The sequence below is a fragment of the Doryrhamphus excisus genome, linkage group LG3 (genome assembly GCF_037039965.1).
Source record: "Doryrhamphus excisus strain RoL-2023G ecotype Guam linkage group LG3, RoL_Dexc_Guam_v1.1, whole genome shotgun sequence".
NCBI classification, from domain to species: Eukaryota; Metazoa; Chordata; class Actinopteri; order Syngnathiformes; family Syngnathidae; genus Doryrhamphus; species Doryrhamphus excisus.
In genome coordinates this window covers 18205829-18229973 of record NC_136359.1, presented here as the reverse complement: position 1 = coordinate 18229973, position 24145 = coordinate 18205829, and the positions used below count along the sequence as shown (strand labels likewise).

The 24145-nt window shown below is 41.7% G+C and overlaps 1 protein-coding gene across 3 annotated transcripts in view; it reads left to right on the top strand.

Annotated features, from left to right (window-relative positions):
- The window catches only part of LOC131128603 (tetratricopeptide repeat protein 28-like), a 188893-nt gene that overhangs the window by 141003 nt on the left and 23745 nt on the right, over positions 1–24145 (top strand). For all 3 annotated transcript variants that reach the window (XM_078789822.1, XM_058071605.2, XM_058071607.2), the window contains 4 exons: positions 9933–10440; positions 18532–19328; positions 19418–19962; positions 23505–24028. In XM_078789822.1, the coding sequence (XP_078645948.1) occupies positions 9933–10440; positions 18532–19328; positions 19418–19962; positions 23505–24028 (2374 nt within the window). The remainder of the gene's footprint in view (positions 1–9932; positions 10441–18531; positions 19329–19417; positions 19963–23504; positions 24029–24145) is intronic.

The window sequence follows — 24145 nt, the reverse complement described above, 5'->3', positions numbered from 1 at the left end:
TGCAGAGTAAATCTGCAGGCTTCTCCTCTTGGCAGAAATGCTTGGAATCACTACCACCACATTTGCTGTGATTGGCCGAGGGGCGGCTCTGCCGCCAGTAAGACCTTAGTAGAGACACAACAACGTGTTAATGGTTAACGGTTGTAATATATCACAATTCACAGTTTCATATATCCAAACATGAGTGGAAATAATCAAAGCTTATTTGATCCTACCCAATTGCCATGTATTTGTTTACTTCCTGTATTTCATAGCCATTTTCTAAGCAGCTTATCCTCATTCGGGTCACTGGGGTATGCTGGAGCCTATCCCAGCTGACTTTGGGCAAGAGGTGGTATAAACGGTGGACTGGAAGTTTACAATCACTATAAGTAAATTATATAACATGAATATAATAAATATCCCCGTGCATACGTGGATTTTCTCCGGGTATTCCGGTTCCTCCCACTTTCCAAAAACATGCTAGGTTAATTGGCAACTGCAAATTGTCCATAGGTATGAATGTGAGTGTGAATGGTTGTTTGTCTATATGTGCCCTGTGATTGGCTGGCAACCAGTCCAGGTTTTACCCCGCCTCTCACCCGAAGACAGCTGGGATAGGCTCCAGCTCCAGCACACTTATCCTCATGAGGATAAGTGGCATAGAAAATTATTGTAAAATAGAAATACAAAATTATTGTATAATAGACCATATTCGACCACAAAGCAGTATTATTTATAAATATATGAAAAACCGTGACAGAGTGAAGATGCAAAATTCTAATAGCGTTGTGGGACAACTGTAATCTAGCTCCTCAGAAAACAAAAAAAAAATCTCCATTGCTTACTCAGTTTAGATACACAATTCTGTCATAGCAAAAAACACTTTCTTGCTGCCATTCCAAAGGTACTGAACAGTGGTCACGGGTTACCACTGGGAAAGTGGCAATTTGTGGACTTCCTAAAGTTGTGGCGGGAGGTATCTTGTGGAAATCTCTAACTTTCATTAGATATAGGGGTGGCATACCAACTTTTCCAGGTATAACTTAAAAACCCCAACATCATGATATGGCACTCCCATATCATGTAGAACAAGAGTTTTAAACATATTCTCTAGTCTGAAATGTTATGTATGATAGGGCCCCTTAAAACTCTTTGTGTAACCTTTGTGTAGTATTTTGTCAGAGCTCACAATGTCAACCCCAAGCCCCTCCTGAAGAGAGCAGTCATATTTTCCACCAATTCCAGTGGAGTTGGATTCAATTTTGGATTCGATTTTGTTCCTCTCGTCCTCTGATTTCTTCCTCAAAACTGTTTGCCACCAATGCCCGCTATAGCCCCAAAAAGGCGGAAAAAACACACAAACTGCATAAATGTGGCCACACACAGACACACATAGAAGCATTTACCCCACAAAGCCTTGAGATACTCTCCGCATAAGGACATTTTAGGGAATGTATACTGGGTCTCGAGAGTAACCGCAAATGATCTCTCATTTGGCGTGGCACCACTGCTCAGACTGGCCACATGTCAGACAAAAAAGGCTTTTTCACAAGCTGAAACTCCACTGCATCTTGTGTGTATCATTAGTTAACTCCATGCAATTATCCATGGCTGCTGGTGTGTCCGCATGTTTTTGCTGCTTGTACAGTAGAGCTATGGATGTTAGTGGCCTGTCACGAATAGCGTTGTAGCTGTCACGAGCTGTCCTCAACCATAGTTTGACCTTATGTGACAATCAATCCTTTTGTTCACGTGTCCTGTGAAGGCTAAAGGAATTCTCAAGCTTCAGACCCTCTGGCGTCATTTATTTTCAAGTTGGAGGGTGCACAAATCACAGGCGAACAAGTGGCTCCTGTGGTATGTTATTGCCGCCGGTTGATCCAATTACTCGTAATGATTGATTGGAGAAATTGGTTAACAGCAAGATGAAGATAAACAGTATGATCATAAGTGCTCCTCAAGTGGAATCTTCTTCAGGCTGGGCCATAGGTTTCCATGCATAGGCACATACGTACATAAGTTGTTCTTATTTATATGCTATATAGTATGTACTTTATTGTTTTGAAAACACATACAGTATTAATCCATGTTTTCCACTGTTGATGAACTTGCATCAGCACTGTTGACATTATGCTTGTAATGGCATTGGTAATGCATTGCTTGAGATGATTTATGTTTCTTACACTATATCCTGACAAAACATGACAAAAACAATATAAAAAAGATACATTATAGATTTTAAGATACATTAAGAAATTCAAGCCTAGCTGTACCTACTCTTGCTTGGCAAAGAACAACCTAAAAAAAACAGAAGGTTTTGATATGGCCGAGCGACCGTCATTTGGCCAATTTAATTTGGCTCCTGTGGGACCCATATCAATGTGCAAACACCAGCGAATGAAATATAAACCTATAAAGCCAGATGAATATTTTATCATCTCAATCCCCACCCCCACCATCCACACTGACATCACCAACATACCTCATCTATACTACCCCATTTTTTGCTCTTGTTACTTTGATAGGAGCACACACATGAAGAAATGTTGGTTTGCTCTTTCCTGTGTTCATTACAGTTGAAATGTTTCCTTTTACTGTTGAGAAGCATTTGTACAAGCCATTTCAAATGGAAAGACATTCTTGGCCTGGGGATGTCTCCACTACTCTCTCTTCTCGTTCTTCAAACACAATATCTCCCATCGCTTTTATCTGCACCCCCATCACCTCACCACCCTGTTTTTTTCCCCTCTTTGCCCCCACCCTCAATAGCATTCAGTGTTCATCGCCAGCTAGCTGCTCATGGTGCTGGAGCTCGTTAAGTGAGACGCTGGTGCGTGGTTCTCCTCACCTTCCCTCTACTCTGCCTTTTAATTAGCCAGCTGGTTGTGTGCTGTGTGTGTGTGTGTGTATGTACTGTATGTACTTATATTACACACAAATAAATCTTTCAAACACATCCAAATTGTGGTGACTCCAACACCCATAAATCCTTAGTTTTTAAGGTAAGTTTAGGCGAGTTGTGGTTAGAAAATCAATGTCGGTAATTGTAATGTCCTCCAGTTTGATGGAAACATAACGCTGTGTATATGTGTGGGAATGTGTGGGAATATCTGTGTATGTGTGTAGCATTTACATGAAGCACCACATCATTGTGGTAGCAGGACGATTCACCCAGCCATCTTAGATCACACACCCAACACAAAATGTTGCAATACTTAGTTAACACAATACTACTGTATCTTGTACTGTAAGGCTCATTCAGTTGGCAAAGTCCAGTGGGTGGACCACCACCCCGGTCTGCCAATCCCGAGGTACTGCTGCCGACTTCCACGCAATGTTGAAAAGACGTGTCAGCCAAGACAGTCCCTTAACATCCAAAGCCATGAGGAATAACCACAAGTCTCTTGCTTATTTTAATAATGGCCGCTGCAAAATGACCCTCAATAAGACCAAGAATGTTTCAAGCGCCAGCACTTAAAGAAGGAGAGAAACACGAAATAAGTCATCATAAAGTACCTATGTGGTGTCTGTGTGGCGCTGCCTTCCCCTCCTCTATTGACACTGCCTCAATCCTGTTTCCAGTCAATGTTCATTTATCCCGTTTATTTGTCATACATATGCATTTTACATGCAGTTTTCTGCATGTCAAACTATAATTGTTCTATTTTTTGGGGGTGTCTTGGATGGAATAATTGCATTTCATTGTTTTCTATGAGGAAAATTGTTTAAGTTTTGGTCCAATTTGGTTTTAATCCTGAAAACAGAGGTTCCGCTGTACTTATGTTCCTAACATTAGTGGCCATTTGTTTGCGGTCATTGTTTATGGCACATATATAGCACATTCAATATACAATACAGCAATGGTATAAAAATACTATCAGTATCAGATATTTTGTGCATCTGCTGGTTTTAGAACTAGTATAGAACTGCACTGAATCCTGCTGAGAGTTTTCATTCGTATTTGTAATTCTCTTTTGCACGTCTCGTGTAACTCAATAAAACAGATTTTTTCAAAACATAGCTGTTTTCACATAAAGAAATCAGTTTGAATCATTTGGACATTTTGTGTCATGATTCACTGTAATCTAAAACTTTGACTTTATGACTGAGTTCTGTCTTTCTGCTGGAAATCTATATTGATTCCTTTTATTGCTTCCTGGACACACACAGACATGCATGTTACCACCACTTTAGAAGTCTATACTTTCACCTTTACCACTTGTTGAATGAGGGGTGACTTACTGCAACTCTCCTACATTATCTTAAACAGCACTTTGCTCCTGTTTAAGTACTATGAGCTGTCCCTCCCTCTTTGGTAAATGCTCCTTGGACAAAGTGGGATCCTTACCACTTAACATCTCCCCTTTTTCCCAGCCACTTCTTTTAGGGTTTTTTTCAGGGTAATTTGCATGTTAGAGTAGCTCAGCAAACATTTTATGTTACTGGTTAATGTTCTTGAGCCGTGCTGCATGTCCTACTTCGTGTCCACTCATGAGGATGCTCCACATTTCTATTCATAGAGCGTAGTAGTAGTCTATTAGTCTCCAAACCATTCATTTACATTGCCATGGTAACCATAGTTGTCCTGTGAGCTCCACCCATCTGCAATGATCATCTTGGCTATTTGAAGAATATGATCTCTCAAATGTGTAATACGTAATAAGGATTTCTTTTGTTTGAAACCATATTCACAACCACATGGAATAAGCAGTGAACTGCTGGGCAGTAGGAGAAATAAAACACACCAGGGAATCAGTCATAGGACTCATATACTATTAACAGCAGCTCTACAGGATGACATAAGAGGGTAATTATTCTAAGTACGATTCATTACCTCTAGCACATGCTATGAAAGCAGCCATTAGTCTAATGCTCGACTGAATATAAACATACTTAGTACAGAAGGCAAATAGAGGAGAATGAGCACAGACTCCTCAGCCACTCTCTTCTTTGCAGGCGAAAGAAATTGACTCATGTTGGAGCCAAGTATTTCTGATTAACATGGCACCATCCCTCCTCTGTTGTCTCTCTCTGCATTCCTCCTCTGTGCTCCCAGCACAACCAGTTTACCTTTCATTAGGACACCCTCAGTTTGAAATGTGTTGGCTGATAAGAGCCAGCAGTATATCAACAGTTTACAAAGAAAGGCGCAAGGATTCATCAAATCAGCCCACATCCAGAGAAGGGCTGGACTCTGTACATACAATCACATCTGACTATGAGGATGAATACGCGGATGCAATGAAGCTCAGTATGTGTGCATTTATGGTTTGGAATATGGAATGGAGAAAATAAGTGAAGTCACTCTTGCCAAAATTATTCATTTTGACCATTTGGTATGACTCCCACCTCTACTGTAAGGCTGAATTCCAATTCTAGCCCTTGACTCTTCCCCTTAATCATCCTTTTCATCTAATTGAAGTGAAGTTGTATCAGTGTGAGCGGGCTAGATATAACCAGCGACAATTAACAATTCAAAACATGAAGAACATTTACGTGGAGTAGCAAAGTATTGAATACATAATAACACATGGATGACGTTACTGTGAAAGTCAATAATTAGGTGTAATTACCTCATCTTTATGTTTATTTCGGTCTCTGCACTTTTCGGAAAGTGTTGGCAAGTTCGGCAAGTGCTCAGCTTTCCCATTCGTTTCAAGTCTGGTCCCCAAGCACACTTGTTTTCAAGGGGTGAATATTCCTTAGCACTTACCCCTTACTCCTCAGTTTAAGGAGAATTGGGACACCACTTGGTTCTCGTGAACACACAAAACCGAGGGGTAAGACAAGGGGTAGAATTGGGAGTGTTTGTTTTGTAGAGCACTGCTGTTGTGTTGTAAGAGATGATCCCAATATATGTGCATCATCAGGGCCTGGCAAGGCTGACTCCTCGTTATCTTGGCCTCCATCTGAGAGGAAAATGCAGCGTTGCAGTCTCACTCTAGAGGGGCACTGATCATACGAGTAACTCATCTCTGCTGGAGAAAGATTGTGGTCTTGCTTTTGCTGCCTTTGTATCCAGTTGCACTCTGAAGACATACTGAGATGAGGAATTCTCCGTTTTTTTTGCTCACAATGTGGAAGTTTGAGTTTGAGAGAACAAGCCAGGCTTCAAAGGTACAAAAAATTGAGCAGCCTCAGATAGGCTATCTTGGAACATGAAACAGCAACAGTTTGTGACGAACGGTAATTGCATCCCTGGGCCTGTATAATGCCCTGTTGCGTCTTTAAACTTGAGCAAAGTGCTGAGAGTCCTTGTGTCAGCAGGTAATTGGTTGCAGGCTTCAGCAGCAGCTTAAAGTGAAGGAAATAACGCTTGGTAAGTTTGTATACTGTACAGTACGGTATGTGCACTGAGGAAAATAACGGATGAAAAAAGGTGTTTGTCCTTGGAAGGTATTGATTTTTGTAATCGACATTGTATTTTGTTTTCCCTTTATTCAAAGCATTCAGAGCCAGCCAAGTAAAAGCTATGCCCTACTCTCTCAGATCGAATCTCGATAGTGTAATTTTCATCTGGTGTTCAATGATGAAGTTCATACTGTACTTTAGAATTCCATCTGCTGAGTTGTACATAGACTATAAGAGAATCTCATATCCTTAAATGCTACCTGTTGTAGATGAAGCCACTCATAAGGTCAAAGTTCAGGTTTTCTCTATTTATTCAAGGTACCGTTACAATTCATGTATGTGACTTTAACTTACTGGTAATCTCAGGGCACATACAGTATAAACAAATAAACATTCACACACACATACCTCATACCTAACTGATACCTAACATGCATAACAGACCATGCAAATATGATATCCTCACTATGTGGCCAACATGCTAACCACAAGGTCACCATGCGGTCAGGTTTTGTTCTTATTGTATATACATTTTTCACGCTTTATCACCATTTGCAACAATGTCTGATGTGCTAATTTTTGCTGTATTTTACTAACAGAAACTTAATTGACAGGAAACAAGTATATATATTAACCGCTCCAAATCAACAGAAAAGATACAACAAATCTAGTCTCTTTCACTGTGATTGGCTGGCAACCTGTGCAGGGTGGACGCCACCTCTCACCCAAGTCAGCTGGCATAGGCTCCAGGATGCCACCATGAACATAGTGAGGATATGCAAAATATAAAATGAATGAATGGTCTCTTTCAAGGGGGCTTCTGCTCATGTTCGGCCCTTTGTATTGAGATCTGGACACCTATAGAGCAGCCACACAGATTTGTAGATCTTCCAGAATCTACACCTATTCCAGCTGTATTTCGTTGGATTTCCAAACCGGTCTGTTTTACTTTATTCCACCCAAGGCCCGCCTCCAGGCAAGCCCACTTTGACTCCAAGCGCTCCGAAGTACTTTCAGACTTCTGCCAAACCCCTTCCCTAGCACTCATTGTGGGACACACTTATAAGCCAGACGTGAGCACAATCTTGGCACACATCTGTAGTGGAAATGCGGTCATTACACATTTTTTGCGGGATTACCCGTGTTCCAGACCTAGGTGAGTTTGTAATTTGCATTCATGCAGGTAAGACATTCCCTGTATACACACTATACAATGCTCTACTGACAACCACTTACTTAAACAAAATAAACACAATGCAAACACAGTGAAATTTTGCACAATTTTGCAGCACAGCATGTGTAGAGAAATATATTAACACATGACACTATCATGCTAAGTGTTCCAAACTATTCCTACAATCATTCTACATTTCAAAATTCAACAGCATTTCAGTCAAGCAGTTGTACAACTCAGGCATTCACACACGTTGAAATTGCCTTCTCTAGTTCATATTTGACCTTCATTATGATCCAATATATATTACGAGATTGGGGCTTGACAGTGACCTTCGTTGTCAGAATGAATGTCCTCTCCAGTGGCCTGTGTCCAAACCTTTTCCTGGCTGGTATAGGCATGGGTTGAGATCTGTGGAAGGAGTTGCTTTATTAGCTGGTCGTGCCAGATTAATTGAACATCTGTTCATTCACAGACAGCTGACCTCAGTCCCAGCTGTTTACCCTCCGTATAAACACGTAATAAGCCCGTGTTGGATTTGCTGCATTGAAGACTAGCTACATTTTTTTTCTTCCCAAACTCAAAAGAAAATCACACCAGTGGTCAATGGTTAAAAAATATATAAACTGTGCATTTACGACTGGACAAGTGGATGCCAAAGCACATGACAATACAGTTGAAAGTCATTTTTGGAAAGGTCACAACAACAACAATGGCTATTTGTTTGGTTGGTCGAGGGAAAAGCAGAATCCTACGATACTTTGGACAGGATGTCATACTTTTCCTGTTCATGTGGACATGTCCTCTCTGTTATCTTACAGTGAGTGCTGTCTGCACTTGCATTGTGCACTGCAAAATTAGGTGAGTGAAATAACAGGAAACCTGCTCAAATATGGGGGGGTCACAATAAATTTTCACAAGAAATGACCCACTCACAAAACAGATTTGGTACCATTCATGATCCAAATGTGTATTTTTACCCAATGACGCCTCACATGGATGAAACATGCTTGAAGCAAACACATTTGTAGAGTTAATTACTTAAATGAGTGACTCTCAACTGGTGGGTCAGGTCGCAAAGCCGTTTTCAGTGGGTTGCCGGTCTTGTCCCTGAATGCACCTTGTGTCTGTGCTATTTGCTTCCTAGACCACCACGAGGTGCATGCCATGCTATGGGTGATTTGGCCAGGAGGGCAAGGACTTTGACTGTGAACTTAACACAGCTCGATTTCCTTTATATCTGCTGGAGAAGAGCATGCTGTATAGAGATGTGGGGAATTATGCCCACAATGAAGACTCGCTGGTACAGTTTCATGCCCAGTTTAATCTATTCATGCTCAGTTATGTAGATGTGTTGACTCGGGCAAAGGGGCGATCTACAAAACAAATAGACCTGCTGTGTTAATCAGAATGAAAAGAGATGTCATGTTCCAAAGGACGAGAAGTATCATTTCCTGTCCTGCACTCTTATTTTGGAGTGCTGCACTTCCTGCTGCAGCAGCTTTACCTCAGTAGAATTGTGCACATCTGGTGCCAATGGCAATTATCAGGATTTAAAAGCCTATCGTCATCCCAGGAATGGTGCTGGTTCATTCGCTCATGTCTCCTTACCTGTGCTGTCACCTAGCCACTTACCTGTGATTTTTGCCAGATTGTTTGTTATTACAGAGCCTTTTTCCCCCTCTGTTGCGTTTCGTTTGTTCCTGTACCACTATGAGTACCTGTACCTGCTTAATTAAAGCACTTTTTATTTTGCAAACTGCTGTCTAGTACCCCCATGGGGGGTATTTTTCGCAAAGCAAAAAAGATGACACGAAATGAAATCTGTAAACCTGTGTTCACCTTTTTTGAAAAAACTTATTTTTCCTTCTACATGTCTTGGTTTTGCAGTGCAATTTGTGTTTAGTACAGTGCTAGACAGGTGGACAGGGCTTGGAAAATGGCAGGAAGAGTTGGAGAAAATATGTAATTATTTTGTCTCTCTTCATAGCCTCAAAGTCCCCCCCCCAGCAACCCACAGCTCTAGTGTGAAGCTGAAACCTTTCTCCACACCCGCCTGATTAGCACTTTCTTTGTTGGGTTGGCACTGGCACACCATGAGGCATGATTGCAGCGGGCAAACTGGTGGTTTTAAAACAAACCTGCTGCTGTGCTGATATGCATCACATTTTACCCCCTTCCTTGCTTTGCAACCTCTGAATCAAATGAGGTTTTCTTCTTTGCGTGGTTTCTGAGCAGTAAGCTTCCTAAGTGAATTGGAAGGTTCTGTTCTGCATTTATATTTGCTGGCATGGGCAGGGAATTTGAAAAATAAAGGCAATAAAAACAGACATGTAATTAAATTGTGGGCGTAGTTAAAGGAACTATTTTGAAAAAGTGTGAATTTCACTTCAATGACCCACTGTTTTTTTGTGTTTCTCTTTAGGCTGCTTCGATGGCCCTAAGCAGTTTGGGCCATGTATATACAGCCATTGGAGATTACCCGAATGCACTGGCCAGCCACAAACAATGTGTTCTGCTGGCGAAACAGTCAAAGGATCAGCTCTCTGAGGCTCGAGAGCTGGGAAACATGGGTGCTGTCTATATCGCCATGGGAGATTTTGACAACGCCGTCCAATGCCACGAGCAGCATCTGGGCATCGCCAAGGCCCTTGAAAATAAACGTGAGGAAGCTCGAGCCTACAGTAACCTGGGTAGTGCCTACCACTATCACCGAAACTTTGACAAGGCCATGTCCTACCACACACACGTGCTGGAGCTTGCCCAGGAGCTGGAAGAGAAGTCCATTGAGATGCGAGCTTATGCCGGCCTAGGCCACGCTGCCCGATGCATGCAGGACCTGGAGAGGGCGAAGCAGTATCACGAACAGCAGCTGTCCATCGCTGAGGGTTTGAAAGACAGAGCCGCTGAGGGAAGGGCCTCCTCCAATCTGGGTATGTACGCCAAACACTGACTGCCAAAATAACTAGAGGACCATGACACTGATATCCTTCTCATAAAGGAAGGAATCTAACCTGGTGTGTTTATCTTTGACCCAAACACAAACAACAATGTATTCCATCATTTTTTTTAATGAGTGTATTACTGGTGTCCCATATGAATGCAGTGTTGAAGTTGTAGTCATTTGGATCACCAGTTGTCTGGCCAAAAGTTATTTTATTAGTTTCTGTTATTCTCTAAAGTCATTGTTCTCTAACCTTTTTCTGTAAAGGTCAGACTTCTGTTGCAAAGCAAATTTCATGGATGAATTGGTTCGACTTTGGCTCACTGAAGACAGTATACTACTAAGAACAACTCGGTGTAACAGTGCCCCACAGCATCCTATGCATTTATCAGTTGCTCCACCACATATTGTATATAATCATCATGCCTCTGCTGGAGCCTATCCCAGCTGTCTTTGGGCAAGAGGCGGGATACACCCTGGACTGGTCGCCAGCCAATCACAGGGCACATATAGACAAACAACCATTCACACTCACATTCATACCTATGGACAATTTGGAGTTGCCAATTAACCTAGCATGTTTTTGGATGTGGGAGGAAACCGGAGTACCCGGAGAAAACCCACGCATGCACGGGGAGAACATGCAAACTCCACACAGAGATGCTTGAGCGGGAATCGAATCCGGGTATCCTAGCTGTGTAGCGCTAACCACTCTCCACCGTGCAGGCCATTGTAGTATATTATAAATGTAATTGTTACCAATGCTAATCTAGCTGTGATAGTCATTTGAATGATTTTTTGGGCTCAATCAGTAATGCAGCCATGAAAATACGTAAGTGTTACGTCGATGCCCATTTGATCCTTTTTGATGGCTGTCCCCCCCCCCCAGAGAAGCCCAAATCTTTGATCATGATTCCCACACCATCTGTCTTTTTAAAAGCAGCGTTTGAACAGTCTGTGTTACAACACCTGAAATATTATTTGGAAGATGTTCCCCTGAAATACTATAATGGGTTCAGTATGGCGAAAAAAAATGCCACAACGACAGACTAAGACAAAGTCTGTCTTTATAGACTAGCATAGCATTTGGACTTTATAGAGTTCCTGCTGCTTTGGACTGAATCGAAGACTAATAAGATAAACTCAATAAGAAAAAAGGAAACTATATGTTAACAACGACCGACTGGTTAGAACGCAGGCCTCACAGCTAGGAAACCCGAGTTCAATTCCATCCTTGGCCATCTCTGTATGGACTGCATGTTCTCCCCGTGCATGCGTGGGTTTTCTCCGGGTACTCCGGTTTCCTCCCACATTCCAAAAACATGCTAGGTTAATTAGACTCCAAATTGTGCATAGGTATGAATGTGAGTGTGAATAGTTGTTTGTCTATATGTGCCCTGTGATTGGCTGGCGACCAGTCCAGGGTGTATCCCGCCTCTCGCCCAAAGACAGCTGGGATAGGCTCCAGCACCCCCTTGACCCTCATGAGGATAAGCGGTAGAGAATTAATGAATGAATGAATGTTAACAACTCTTTTGCAACTTTAAATATAATCAGTATGCCAGTTAGAATTTATTGCTAATGTCTTTCTAAAGTGAAATCATTAACAGGATAATTATGTGCAGACCATAATCGCATAATGATATATCTAACCTTAATGATAAAAAAATCTCCCTGGATATTGACTACCCCATGAGATAAATTTGATGGCCGTTTTGCTGTATTTAGTGTAGCCATTCCAACCTACACTGCATGACTTATGATAGCCATCAAAGTAGCACTAACATGCATTCTAATGGACATCGAAGAGGCATAAAAGTTCTTACAGATGATTTATTCTTTAACCTATGCGTAAAAGTGTGTAAGTGGAGGTTAATCAACCAAACATAAATTGAAGCTGGCATTTGACCAGTTTAAATGGTGCACATCCTACAATACAGCCAGTTTTTACAAGGGGATCATAACAGGTCATCATAAATTTGAGGGGCTCTCAAGAGCACATTTTATGATGCTACGCTACATGTGAGTGTTATTATGATGTCACGCCGATCTATTTCTAGGTCTTATAGGTGTCTTGTTATGACATCCCTAAGCAGGTTCTTTATGATTGGTCACAATTGTCAGTGTTCCAGATCTCCATCTGGTGACAAAGCTAAACGAGTGGGTGGGTTCTAGTAATGAAGCCAGTTGCTCCAAAGAGACGACCATGATGATCATACTCTACCTCATACGCTCATGCATCCACTTGTTTTTTTTCTCTCTTGTACCTCTTTTCACTTTTTGATGCCTCTGCTTTTCATTATCGCTGTCTCTTGCCTCACCCCCGCTGATTGTAATCTGATGCTGTCAGGCCTCTAGTAATTGAAACTGACTTGATGAATCGCTTAATTACCTTTAATAGTTGATTCAAGTGGAGCTGAATAATGAAGATAACAGAGAATGAAGTGGCGGACGTGGCGCTTCAGTGTCTAATTGTTCTGTTGTGTTGTTTGAGGCAGCGGATTGTTGTTGTTATTTCGTCATGAATGCCCACAAGCTCGCTTGGAAGACTTCAAAACCTTTTTATGCTGAGCACAAAAATAGTGATCAAAACAATTAACATGCAGGAATCAAAAGGCGAACAAAGACATTTGAGAAAGCAGAAAAGCTCACACTCACAAAAGCTTATTATGCCCTCTCAGCTTGTTGTTGAAGTTGGCTGCAGCATGGGTGGGGCAGTGGCTGTCTGGCTCTGAGGCGCACTTGTATCGAGATTGCCATCCTTTAATATCCAACCACGATGCCCAGCGGTACCAGCAGACCTAGCTCAGCACACTCTGACCTATAAAGGATCTGAAGATTTTGCATTCCAGTCCCATATATTATTCAATAATTGGCTATCTTACCCCCAAGTCAGCAGTATTTAATATCCGACTGGGGACTGAAGTGGTGGGTTGCCATGTAGTTGCTGTCATTGATGACAACATTTAAACTGCATAGCCATTGCGCTTCAAAGACAATCTTTTGGAAGCATATGTTGGTTAAGCTACTGTTTCTGTAGCACTTGCTTGTATGTTTGGCCATTTTAGTGTGCATTTACTTCCTGAATTTTACACAGTATTGCTTGTTACTGTCACTTGTTTAACAATGTGCATTACACTCATTTCATGGTAATTTTCAGCTAAGGATGAGATTTAACTTTAATAATGTAACTTTGTTACAGCTTGGAGACCGGAGTTCAATTCCACCCTCGGGCATCTCTGTGTGGAGTTTGCATGTTCTCCCCGTGCATGCGTGGGTTTTCCCCGGGTACTCCGGTTTCCTCCCACATTCCAAAAACATGTTAGGTTAATTGCCGACTCCAAATTGTCCATACGTAGGTGTGAATGTGAGTGTGAATGGTTGTTTGTCTAAATGTGCCCTGTGATTGGCTGGTGACCAGTCCAGTGTGTACGCCGCCTATCGCTCGAAGACAGCTGGGATAGGCTCCAGCACCCCCGCGGTGCACACTTTTGCACACCTTTGGAGGTGTGCAAAATCGCCATGTAAATTGCAAATTGCTGATCCAAAGTAAATTAGCACACTTCTTTTAAATAAATGTCTTTGTATTGAATGTTACAAAGAAGTTAATTGACATTCTTAATTTCTGGATGTTCTGTTTTACAGTGCTTCAAAGTAAAGGCTCTGAAATGGAGCTCAACCTAAATCATTATTGAGAACCTGTTATCTGTCTTATGAGCCATTAAGTTGAGACCAAATGTTATAACAGGGGGTACTAAAAGTCGCTACTGCCCCCCCCCCCCAAAAAAAAGCTCACCCCACCCTCTGAGAAGCACTGCACTACTGCATTGTGCGACGGCAGTAATACTACTCCCATATGTTTAAATATGTAGGCCAAAGTCCCGCAATGTGTCAGTGTGAACGGCTGATGGTAAAAAAAAAAAAGCTTGAAAATCATGCATTTTCTCCTTTTCCATCTAATCCTGATTCCCGAGGGATTTTGTTATTTTTGTTATTGCCAAACACAAGGCAACAACAAGACGAAAACAGGAAGTGTTCACACATCAGTAGATTTAGACCAAGATATAATATGTTTTTATTGCTTCTGTACCTTATTGGTGTGTGGAAAAGAAACAGGACATGGGTTATGTCAAACACTGATGTATCATCACCAGATTATATAGAATATAGCATAACATACATTGTCTGCCAAGGTACCATGATTTGGATTTGGAGAGGCTTTTATTATTATCCTTCTCAGCTGACTAAGCTATGCTAATTAAATATTTACATTTATGGCAAATACTTTTGCAAATGTATCATAATACAGTGATGAGACATCTGGATCAATTGACTGCTATTTTTGCATCATTTCAACTACTAAAATGGTCTATTTTCAGGCTCCCAAAGATGAAACTAACAACACTAAGAACTAGACTTGCCTGGAGCAGTGAGATTATTCATCTTGGTACCTAAGACTTTGGAAGTAGATATATTATTACTTGGACCAGGAAAAGGAGAAGTAGAGTGCAGAATTTACAAAGGAATTTGCCCAGCCTAATGGCTCAGACAGAATGAATTGAAGGTGGATGAGAGACAAGAAGATAAACATACACACACACACACACACACACACATGCATCCATCTGGAGTTGATGACATATTTTATTTCTCCATTATCATCTGTGTAAATATTAGCAACCTTTCTCCTGTGGAGATATTAATAAGGATGGCGGTCTTATCTTCTTCAGCAAAGATTCGTCAATTCCTTTTCCACATAACGTCGCAGGGGGGACAAAACCATTAGGGCGAAAGGTGAGGTACACCCTGAAGTAACCTTTCAATAACATGGTTGACAGAGAGACAGACAATGTATTGCAGTCCTCTATTATATGTACAGGTTTTTGGACTGGTACCCTGGTACATGTAAACTCTACACACAAAGAATAGAGCTGACACAGATTTGATCCCTGGGCCTTCTTGCCATTAGACACCAGTAGTGACCCTTGTGCTCAGTGATCCTTGCTTGCTATTACTTACAACGGGGTCCCATACTTCAGTTTCTGAAAAGGATTGCAGAAACTATCATGAGTATCATTTCACATAACGGTAGACGTCCATGCGTACACCTTTATAACACACAGAAAAAAGTAATAAATAAAAAATCATTCATCATGTGTGCGGGGCTGTTTGTATATGTGTGCTGATTTTAAAGATAATGTACACATATTTGTACTAATCACAAATAAATGAAAGTATGAGAAACCCTTGAGGTGTCAGATGTTGCGGCTATTGCAATGACTGTTTTTTTACAGTAGGGAGCTAAACAGCAGGTGCATAGAAGTAGCAGCTCAGTGTTGCAGGTGGAACTGGCTGCTGGTTGCTGTTTGGGTTTGAAGACCACCCTCTCAGCAGCACCCGTTTTTTCATCTCCCTCTTTCCTGTATCTCTGTCAGTCAGACTGTAGGTGATGCCTCTGTCTGAAACTAAGGATTTGGTACCTTAAGCCCAAAACACAATTCCACCCCTTCCTCTCTGCAGAGCCCCGGAGGATCTAGTGCAGGGGTGCTCACACTTTTTCAGCATGTGAGCTACTTTTAAAATGACCGAGTCAAAATGATCTACCCACTACAAAAATGCAAAACATCTATTTATTTTCAAATGTATTGAGGATTATTTGTACGTACAATGTATGTTGATGTACCTTACATAACCAAATGAGCCAATATTGCAAAACACACATAATTAACTATTAACATTTTTTGTAATTACCTGAGTTTACTTTGATGACTTGCACTGAATTGAATCAGCCAGGGATGCATAGTCCGGACAGTAGCTGCTGATAGCCAGGTTAGCCAGGTTAGCCAGGCAAACGCACTTCGAAAAAGACATTGTGAAAAAAAAAGTCCACCTCCCATTCCGTATGGAAGTGATATGTTTTTGCCTTTTTACTTGGTCCAGCTACTTCACTCATTTTAGTGACCATAAACTTTAGCGAGGGCTTGAAATCTGACGCAATTCGCCGACTAGCTTAGCACTTTGCATCGTTGTTTACGCATGAGCGGTGACCTAAAGGTCAAAATTCAGTTGTCATCTGACTGGTTGTCCTGTATGTCAATCAAGTAACGGGGATGGCTGATAGGCTGACATCGAAAGTTCTGCTGCACTTAGATGTCACGCCGCGATCGACCAGTACCACCTCCGCGATCGACCGGTAGATCGCGATCGACTTAATGAGCACCCCTGATCTAGTGTCTGACTCAGCTCACTACTTCTACACCCTTGTTATTTTACACAGGCAAAAGAAGTAATATTCTAAATTGAATTTGAAATTATGTTCATCTGAATGAACGAGGCAAACACTTTTCCACACCAATGTATGCAGTATATGGTGCTTTATTACATATATATCAACTTTCAGGAAAATACTTTTTTTGTAACTGGTAGCACTGACAATACTGCCATGATTCTAGCACCCTGCTATCAAATGTAAATTAAATATGATGTGTAAATGATCAATTACTCACACCTTCAGATTGGTCAACTTTATTATTAATAGGTCAACAATACTATCTGCCCCAATGGCTGGACGGGACAAAAAAAAAAACTTTATTCCCAATATCATGCTTACCAAGTGGCTGAACCATTGTTTAAAGTCGTCTTAAAATTCTGCAGGCAGCGGCACGATGGACCTCCATTGCGAATATTTACTAAATAAAAAGGATGTATTCAGAAAACAGCAACATCCCTCGAAGTCATCACTTTTGCCTTAATGTACAGCTAGCTGTGTAATGAGAAGTGACAACACATTGCTATGGTTTTAATGCCTTTTGTTATGGACAAATGTATAGGGCTCAGACAAGCGGTACAGTGAATGGATGGATGGTGTAGGGCTCAGAATGCATTGGACTTTATATAGAAATCTGGGTACATGCACTTTTTTGCCCTGGTTTCACAGTGGTTGCTATAGAGCATTTCCTTAAGGTTTAATTGAACACCAGGACATTGCAAAAGTGTCACATTGATTTTGAACATGCTTTGGGGGCAGCCCATAGTAGAAGTATGGTTTTATTTACTATAATCCCCTTACCATGTGGGGGGGTGGGGCTATACCCCTTGCCTCTGCCCTGACAATCTTCTGTCCATTACTGTGCTTTTTTGCTGGAAATGCATCGGCAGACATTATATCCTCTGTAAGATCACTCAGTGTTGAGGATGCCATAACCTTGAAATTGACTTTGTGAGCTGTCAGTAGTACTCCAAGCTGCCTGCCCGTGACTCTTAGGATGCTTAACAAGCAAAACTGAGGGGATTGTGCAAGGTTGTCAAAAAACCTCAAGCTAAAACAAGGCAACTAGGTGCATATGTACTGCTCAATGCCTAAGGCACATCTTGGATTTTCGTTTTTGTTTCAAGTTGTGCCATATTTTGGTGCATTGGTTATTAGATTTTATTTATCGCATGCAGTGCCTGTCTGTTTCCCCAAATGATGTGCAAGGCATACAAGTCTTCAGGGTGATGGCCAAGGTCAAGCTCGAGTTGCATCACTTCAAATGCAAGCATACAAACACACTGGTCTGATTTGTAGGTCTCTTGTGTGTGCTAAAGCATTGTCTGAATTAAGCTGAAAATGTGTCTTTTTTTAAAAAACGATCGTAAAAAGCAATGCAATCTTTGTGGCAGATGGTTGTCTGAGCGGTGCAAAGTTATTTTTTTGGACCGTATTTTATTATAAATTATACATTTGCACTAGCACTCGCCTCTCTATTATTGATGGTTTCTCTACAATTATCTAATTGTGAAGTTGAAGCTTTCTATCAAATCACACATCCTCTTAAAGCTTTCTTTTTATTTCTCTAAGAATCATCACCAACTCCCGCGGCTGATTTTTGTAACATCTTATGAAGACACAAAACACAGCTTTTGATTTGCATTTATAATGACTACAATTGTGTGAAAGTGTATAGTATGCAGAGAGTAGATGGCTCTCAGAGCATATTTAGCAACCAAATTAGTTGTTTTTTTCTACGTTAACACTGACAAGGCACTTGAATTTAAATCCATTCTCGTCTTTTAACTTAATGCTTTCCTGTCTTTGCAGGCATCATTCACCAGATGAAGGGAGACTATGAGACAGCACTTAAACTCCACAAAACACACCTAGCCATTGCACAGGAGCTCAGTGACTATGCCGCACAGGGCCGGGCCTATGGCAACATGGGCAATGCCTACAATGCCCTTGGAGCTTTTGACCAGGCTGTTCGCTACCACCGCCAGGAGTTGCAAATCTCCATGGAGGTCAACGACCGTGCATCGCAGGCATCCACTCACGGTAATTTGGCTGTGGCTTACCAAGCCCTGGGAGCCCATGATCGGGCTTTGCAGCATTACCAGAACCATCTCAACATTGCTCGCGAGCTCAGAGATGTGCAGAGTGAAGCGCGGGCCCTTGGTAATCTTGGCAACTTTCACTGCTCACGTGGAGAATTCCCTCAGGCTGTGCCCTATTATGAGCAGTACCTCCGTTTGTCTCCTGACCTCCAAGACATGGAAAGTGAAGGAAAAGTTTGTCACAATTTAGGCTATGCCCACTACTGCTTGGGCAACTACCAGGATGCTGTCAAATACTACGAGCAGGACCTCGCTCTGGCCAAGGATCTTCATGACAAACTGAGTCAAGCCAAAGCATACTGTAATCTGGGTTTGGCCTTCAAGGCCCTGGGAGACTTTTCCAAGGCAGAGGAGTGTCAGAAATATCTGTTATCACTTGCTCAATCCCTAAACAATTCACAGGCTCGCTTCAGAGCTCTGGGGAATCTTGGGGACATATTTGTCTGCAAAAAGGATGTGTCTGGAGCCATTCAGTTTTACGAGCAGCAATTGGCCTTAGCTCATCAGGTATTACATAACACAAATATCATCAAAAGTTCTTCAAATATTATCAGTGGGATTTTGATGCTTATCGTATGCTTGTTGTCTGGTTTCAGGTGAAGGAGCGTAGAATGGAGGCCTGTGCCTACGCCGCCCTTGGGGCCACTTACAGACTTGTGCATAAATATGACAAAGCTCTTGGCTACCACACTCAAGAACTGGAGGTCTACCAAGAACTCGGAGATGTGTCTGGAGAGTGCAAAGCTCACGGTCACTTGGCAGCCGTCTACATGGCCTTGGGCAAGTATGCCATGGCCTTTAAGAGCTATGAAGAGCAGCTGGAACTCGGACAGAGGTTGAAGGATCCTGTTGTGGAAGCACAGGTGTATGGAAATATGGGCATAACAAAAATGAATGTAGGAGTGATGGAGGAAGCTATTGGGTACCTGGAGCAACAGCTTGCTACTCTGCAGCAACTGAGTGGTAACGAGGCAGTAATGGACAGGGGCAGGGCCTATGGAAACCTAGGAGACTGTTATGAGGCTCTTGGAGACTTTGAGGAAGCCATCAAATACTACGAACAGTACCTGTCGGTAGCTCAGAGTCTCAGCCGTATGCAGGATCAGGAGAAGGCATACAGAGGCTTGGGAAATGGACACAGGTCAGTCTGCATGAAATCACATTAAAATTGGTTGTGAATCCAAAGGTAAAAAATGTATTTACAGTGCATCCGGAAAGTATTCACAGCGCTTCACTTTTTCTACATTTTGTCATGTTACAGCCTCATTCCAAACTGAATTAAATTAATCTCTTACCTCAAAATTCTACACAAAATACTCCATTATGACAATGTGAAAAAAGGTTTTTTTGACATGTTTTGAATTTATTAAAAATAGAAAACAAAAAAATCCCATTTACATAAGTATTCACAGCCTTTGCCGTGAAGCTCAAAATTGAGCTCAGGTGCATCTTTTTTCCACTGATCATCCTTGAGATCTTTCTACAGCTTAATTGGAGTCCACCTGCAGTAAATTCAGTTGATTGGACATGATTTGGAAATATAATAACTGTCTATATAAGGTCCCACAGTTGACTGTGCATGTCAGAGCACAAACACCAAGCATGAAGTCAAAAGAACTGTCTGTAGACCTGCGAGACAGGATTGTCTTGAGGCACAAATCTGGGGAAGGATACAGAAAAATTTCTGCTGCTTAGAAGGTCCCAATGAGCACAGTGGCCTCCATTATTCGTAAATGGAAGACGTTTGGAACCACCAGGACTCTTCCTAGAGCTGGCCGGCCTTCTAAACTGAGCGATCGGGGAAGAAGGGCCTTAGTCAGGGAGGTGACCAAGGCCCCAATGTCAGAGCTGTCAGAGCTCCAGCGTTCCTCTGTGGAGAGAGGAGAGCCTTCCAGAAGGACAACCATCTCTGCAGCAATCCACCAATCAGGCCTGTATGGTAGAGTGGCCAGACGAAAGCCACTCCTTAGTAAAAGGAACATGGCAGCCCGTCTGGAATTTGCCAAAAAGCACCTGAATGACTCTCAGACCATGAGAAACAAAATTCTCTGGTCTGATGAGACAAAGATTGAACTCTTTGGTGTGAATGCCAGGCGCCATGTTTGGAGGAAACCAGGCACTGCTCATCACCAGGCCAATACCATCCCTACAGTGAAGCATGGTGGTGGCAGCATCATGCTGTGGGGATGTTTTTCAGCAGCAGGAACTGGCAGACTAGTCAGGATAGAAGGAAAATGAATGCAGCAATATATAGAGATATCCTGGATGAAAACCTGCTCCAGAGCGCTCTTGACCTCAGTAGACTGGTCATGTACCTTGACCATATAGACAGTAGACATTAGCACACAGCCAAGATCTCAAAAGATTGGCTTCAGAACCACTCCATAAATGTCCTGGAGTGGCCCAGCCAGAGTCCAGACTTGAATCCGATCGAACATCTCTGGAGAGATCTGAAAATGGCTGTGCACAGACGTCTCCCATCCAACCTGATGGAGTTTGAGACTTATTGCAAAGAAGAATGGGCAAAACTGCCTAAAGATAGGTGTGCTAAACTTGTGGGATCATATTCAAAAAGACTTGAGGCTGTAATTGCTGCCAAAGGTGGATCAACAAAGTATTAAGCAAAGGCTGTGAATACTTATGTAAATGTGATTTTTTTGTTTTCTATTTTTAATAAATTCAAAACATGTCAAAAAAAAACTTTTTTCACATTGTCATAATGGAGTATTTTGTGTAGAATTTTGAGGTAAGAGATTAATTTAATACAATTTGGAATGAGGCTGTAACATGACAAAATGTAGAAAAAGTGAAGCGCTGTGAATACTTTCCGGATGCACTGTATGTCAAATACACATGGAGGTTGACACAAAAACTTACTGACATATGTAACATTCATCCATTATTAAAACACAGACTGATATATTTTAAAGAAAAATGCACACTTAAAACAAATACTACAAAATAGTTTGTGGGGTTTGTACAAATTTTCCAGTGTATTTAACTATATGTTCCTAATAATCACTCTAATACTGCTTTGCATATTATTTTGTTTAGAGACGCTCTTAGCAAAGCTGTTTTGCTAGACGAGTGCTAGCTGTCTCAGCAGCAGTTTAGCGGTCCTGGCCTTATCTGTATGCAAAGAGGCTTTAACGCACCGTTGTTCAAAACCGGAGAAAGTTCGCTTTTTTTTTTTAAGGCTTCAAAACATTCTCCATCTGTTTACTCTATATGTGTCAATGAAATCATAGCTTCCAATGAGTCTGCACCAAAAATGTGTCTGCAAAAAAGACCTGCTCGGGAGCCCTCATTTGACAAATGATTTTCCTCCTATTGGGTGTTGTCAGCGCTATGGAAATCACACGTAGCAGCATTAGATATGCACGGGTTCAGTGGAAATAATAGTCGTCACTCACAAAGCTCTCATCTTCCGACATTTCACAGTCGTGCATTTGTTATCACACAACATTAATTATATTGAAGAGCTTTATTCTTTTTGCTTTCCCTTTGAACCAGCATCCAGCAATTGTTGATATCCCTGAGAAGATGAAAAACGTCCGTTTGAAGACTATGAGAGCCAATTAATGGATTAGAGAAATTTACGTGCTGTCAACATGTACTGTACAATACAATGTACAGTGTAGGCCTACCCCAGAGGGAAGGAAGACTGCATTGACACATCTTATTTTAGAGGATGTCACCCGTGTGTTAATCTGAATTTCATATCCAGACTCGCACATATAAAATTCTATCTGCTCTGTCCATATACATTATACCAGGGGTCTCAAACTCAATTTACCTGGGGGCCACTGGAGCTAGGGTCTGGGCAAGGCTGGGCCGCATCAGGTTTTCCAAAAAAAACAAACTCATTTATTAAAAACAGAAAAATATACAAACTTTTTCAGTGCTTTGGTTCCGATTTTCTACAATAAAAGCTCTGATAAAACATTCCACTGTTCTCAAATATCTTAATTTTTATTTTTCTGCACAAAATAAGATGAAAAATAAATAAACTAATCAAGAATAAAGAAAATCAATCAATCAGTAATAAATAAATATAATAATAATAATAAAACGGCAAATAATAAAAACTTAAGAAACCACATATAGTTGGTGTGTAGACAAATTGTTTTTTCAGATTAAAATTAACAAAGCATTATTAGAGCCATGACAAAACACAACTATAGTCACATTTATACTTTTTTATTTACAACATATTGCGCAACTGCAGGGTCTTGAGACACATGCTAACTCGCAAACTAGGGAGCTAGCGACCTAAACGGTAGCCTTCAAGTTATTTCCTTTAAACTTAAATAGCCAAAAACTTACCACTTCCACACGGATAGGGAGGATAACTATTAATTAGTTATTTAACCTTTAACATGAACATTAATCAAACGTAATAATTTTTTCTGGGTACATGATACCATACAGCATCCATATCAAACTTGCGCGGGCCGCACTAACATTAAACTTTCAAGGCGGGGGTCTCAAAACTAGTGTCATTTGGCCCGCGGGCCGCGTGTTTGAGGCCCCTGCATTATACACTTATTGGACATGCTGGTGTTTGTAAATCAACATGACTCTCCACATTTATTTAAGAGGTTGTTGTATATTTCATTGAAAGTGAAGTGCCGATGTGATAGTCAGTATGTCTCTTTTGACCTTTTCTGTGTCTCCTTGCAGGGCTATGGGAAACCTCCAACAGTCGCTGGTGTGCTTTGAGAAGCGGCTGGTTGTAGCTCATGAGCTGGGAGAGTGTGGAGGCAAGGCTCAGGCCTACGGCGAACTTGGTGCACTCCACAGCCAGTTGGGCAATTATGAGCAGGCCATCTCTTGTCTGGAGCGTCAACTGGCCATCGCCCGCGACACCCAAGATCGACTACTAGAGGGTGATGCCAGTTGCGGTTTAGGGGCTGTGTACCAAGCGATGGGGGAGTATGAGACAGCGCTGAGATGCCACCAGAGTGACTTGGAGATCGCAGAGGAAGCTGGAAGCCCCACGCGGCAAGCCCGTGCCTATGGGAACTTGGGTCTTACTTATGAATCACTGGGAAACTACGAGCGGGCAGTTGTCTTCCAAGAGCAGCACCTTAGCGTGGCAGCTCAGACTAATGACTTGGCTGCCAAAACACTAGCTTATGGCAGCCTGGGGAGAACACACCACGCGCTGCAGAACTATTCACAAGCTGTCATGTACCTGCAGGAAGGTGAGTAAGGCACGGGGAGCAACAGTGAGGGTTGCCTTTGTTGCCTGAGCTGATAGGCTTAGAGTTTTTGAATTAATGAATATGAAATTCCCAACCTATTTGCCGCTAAGCCTGCTA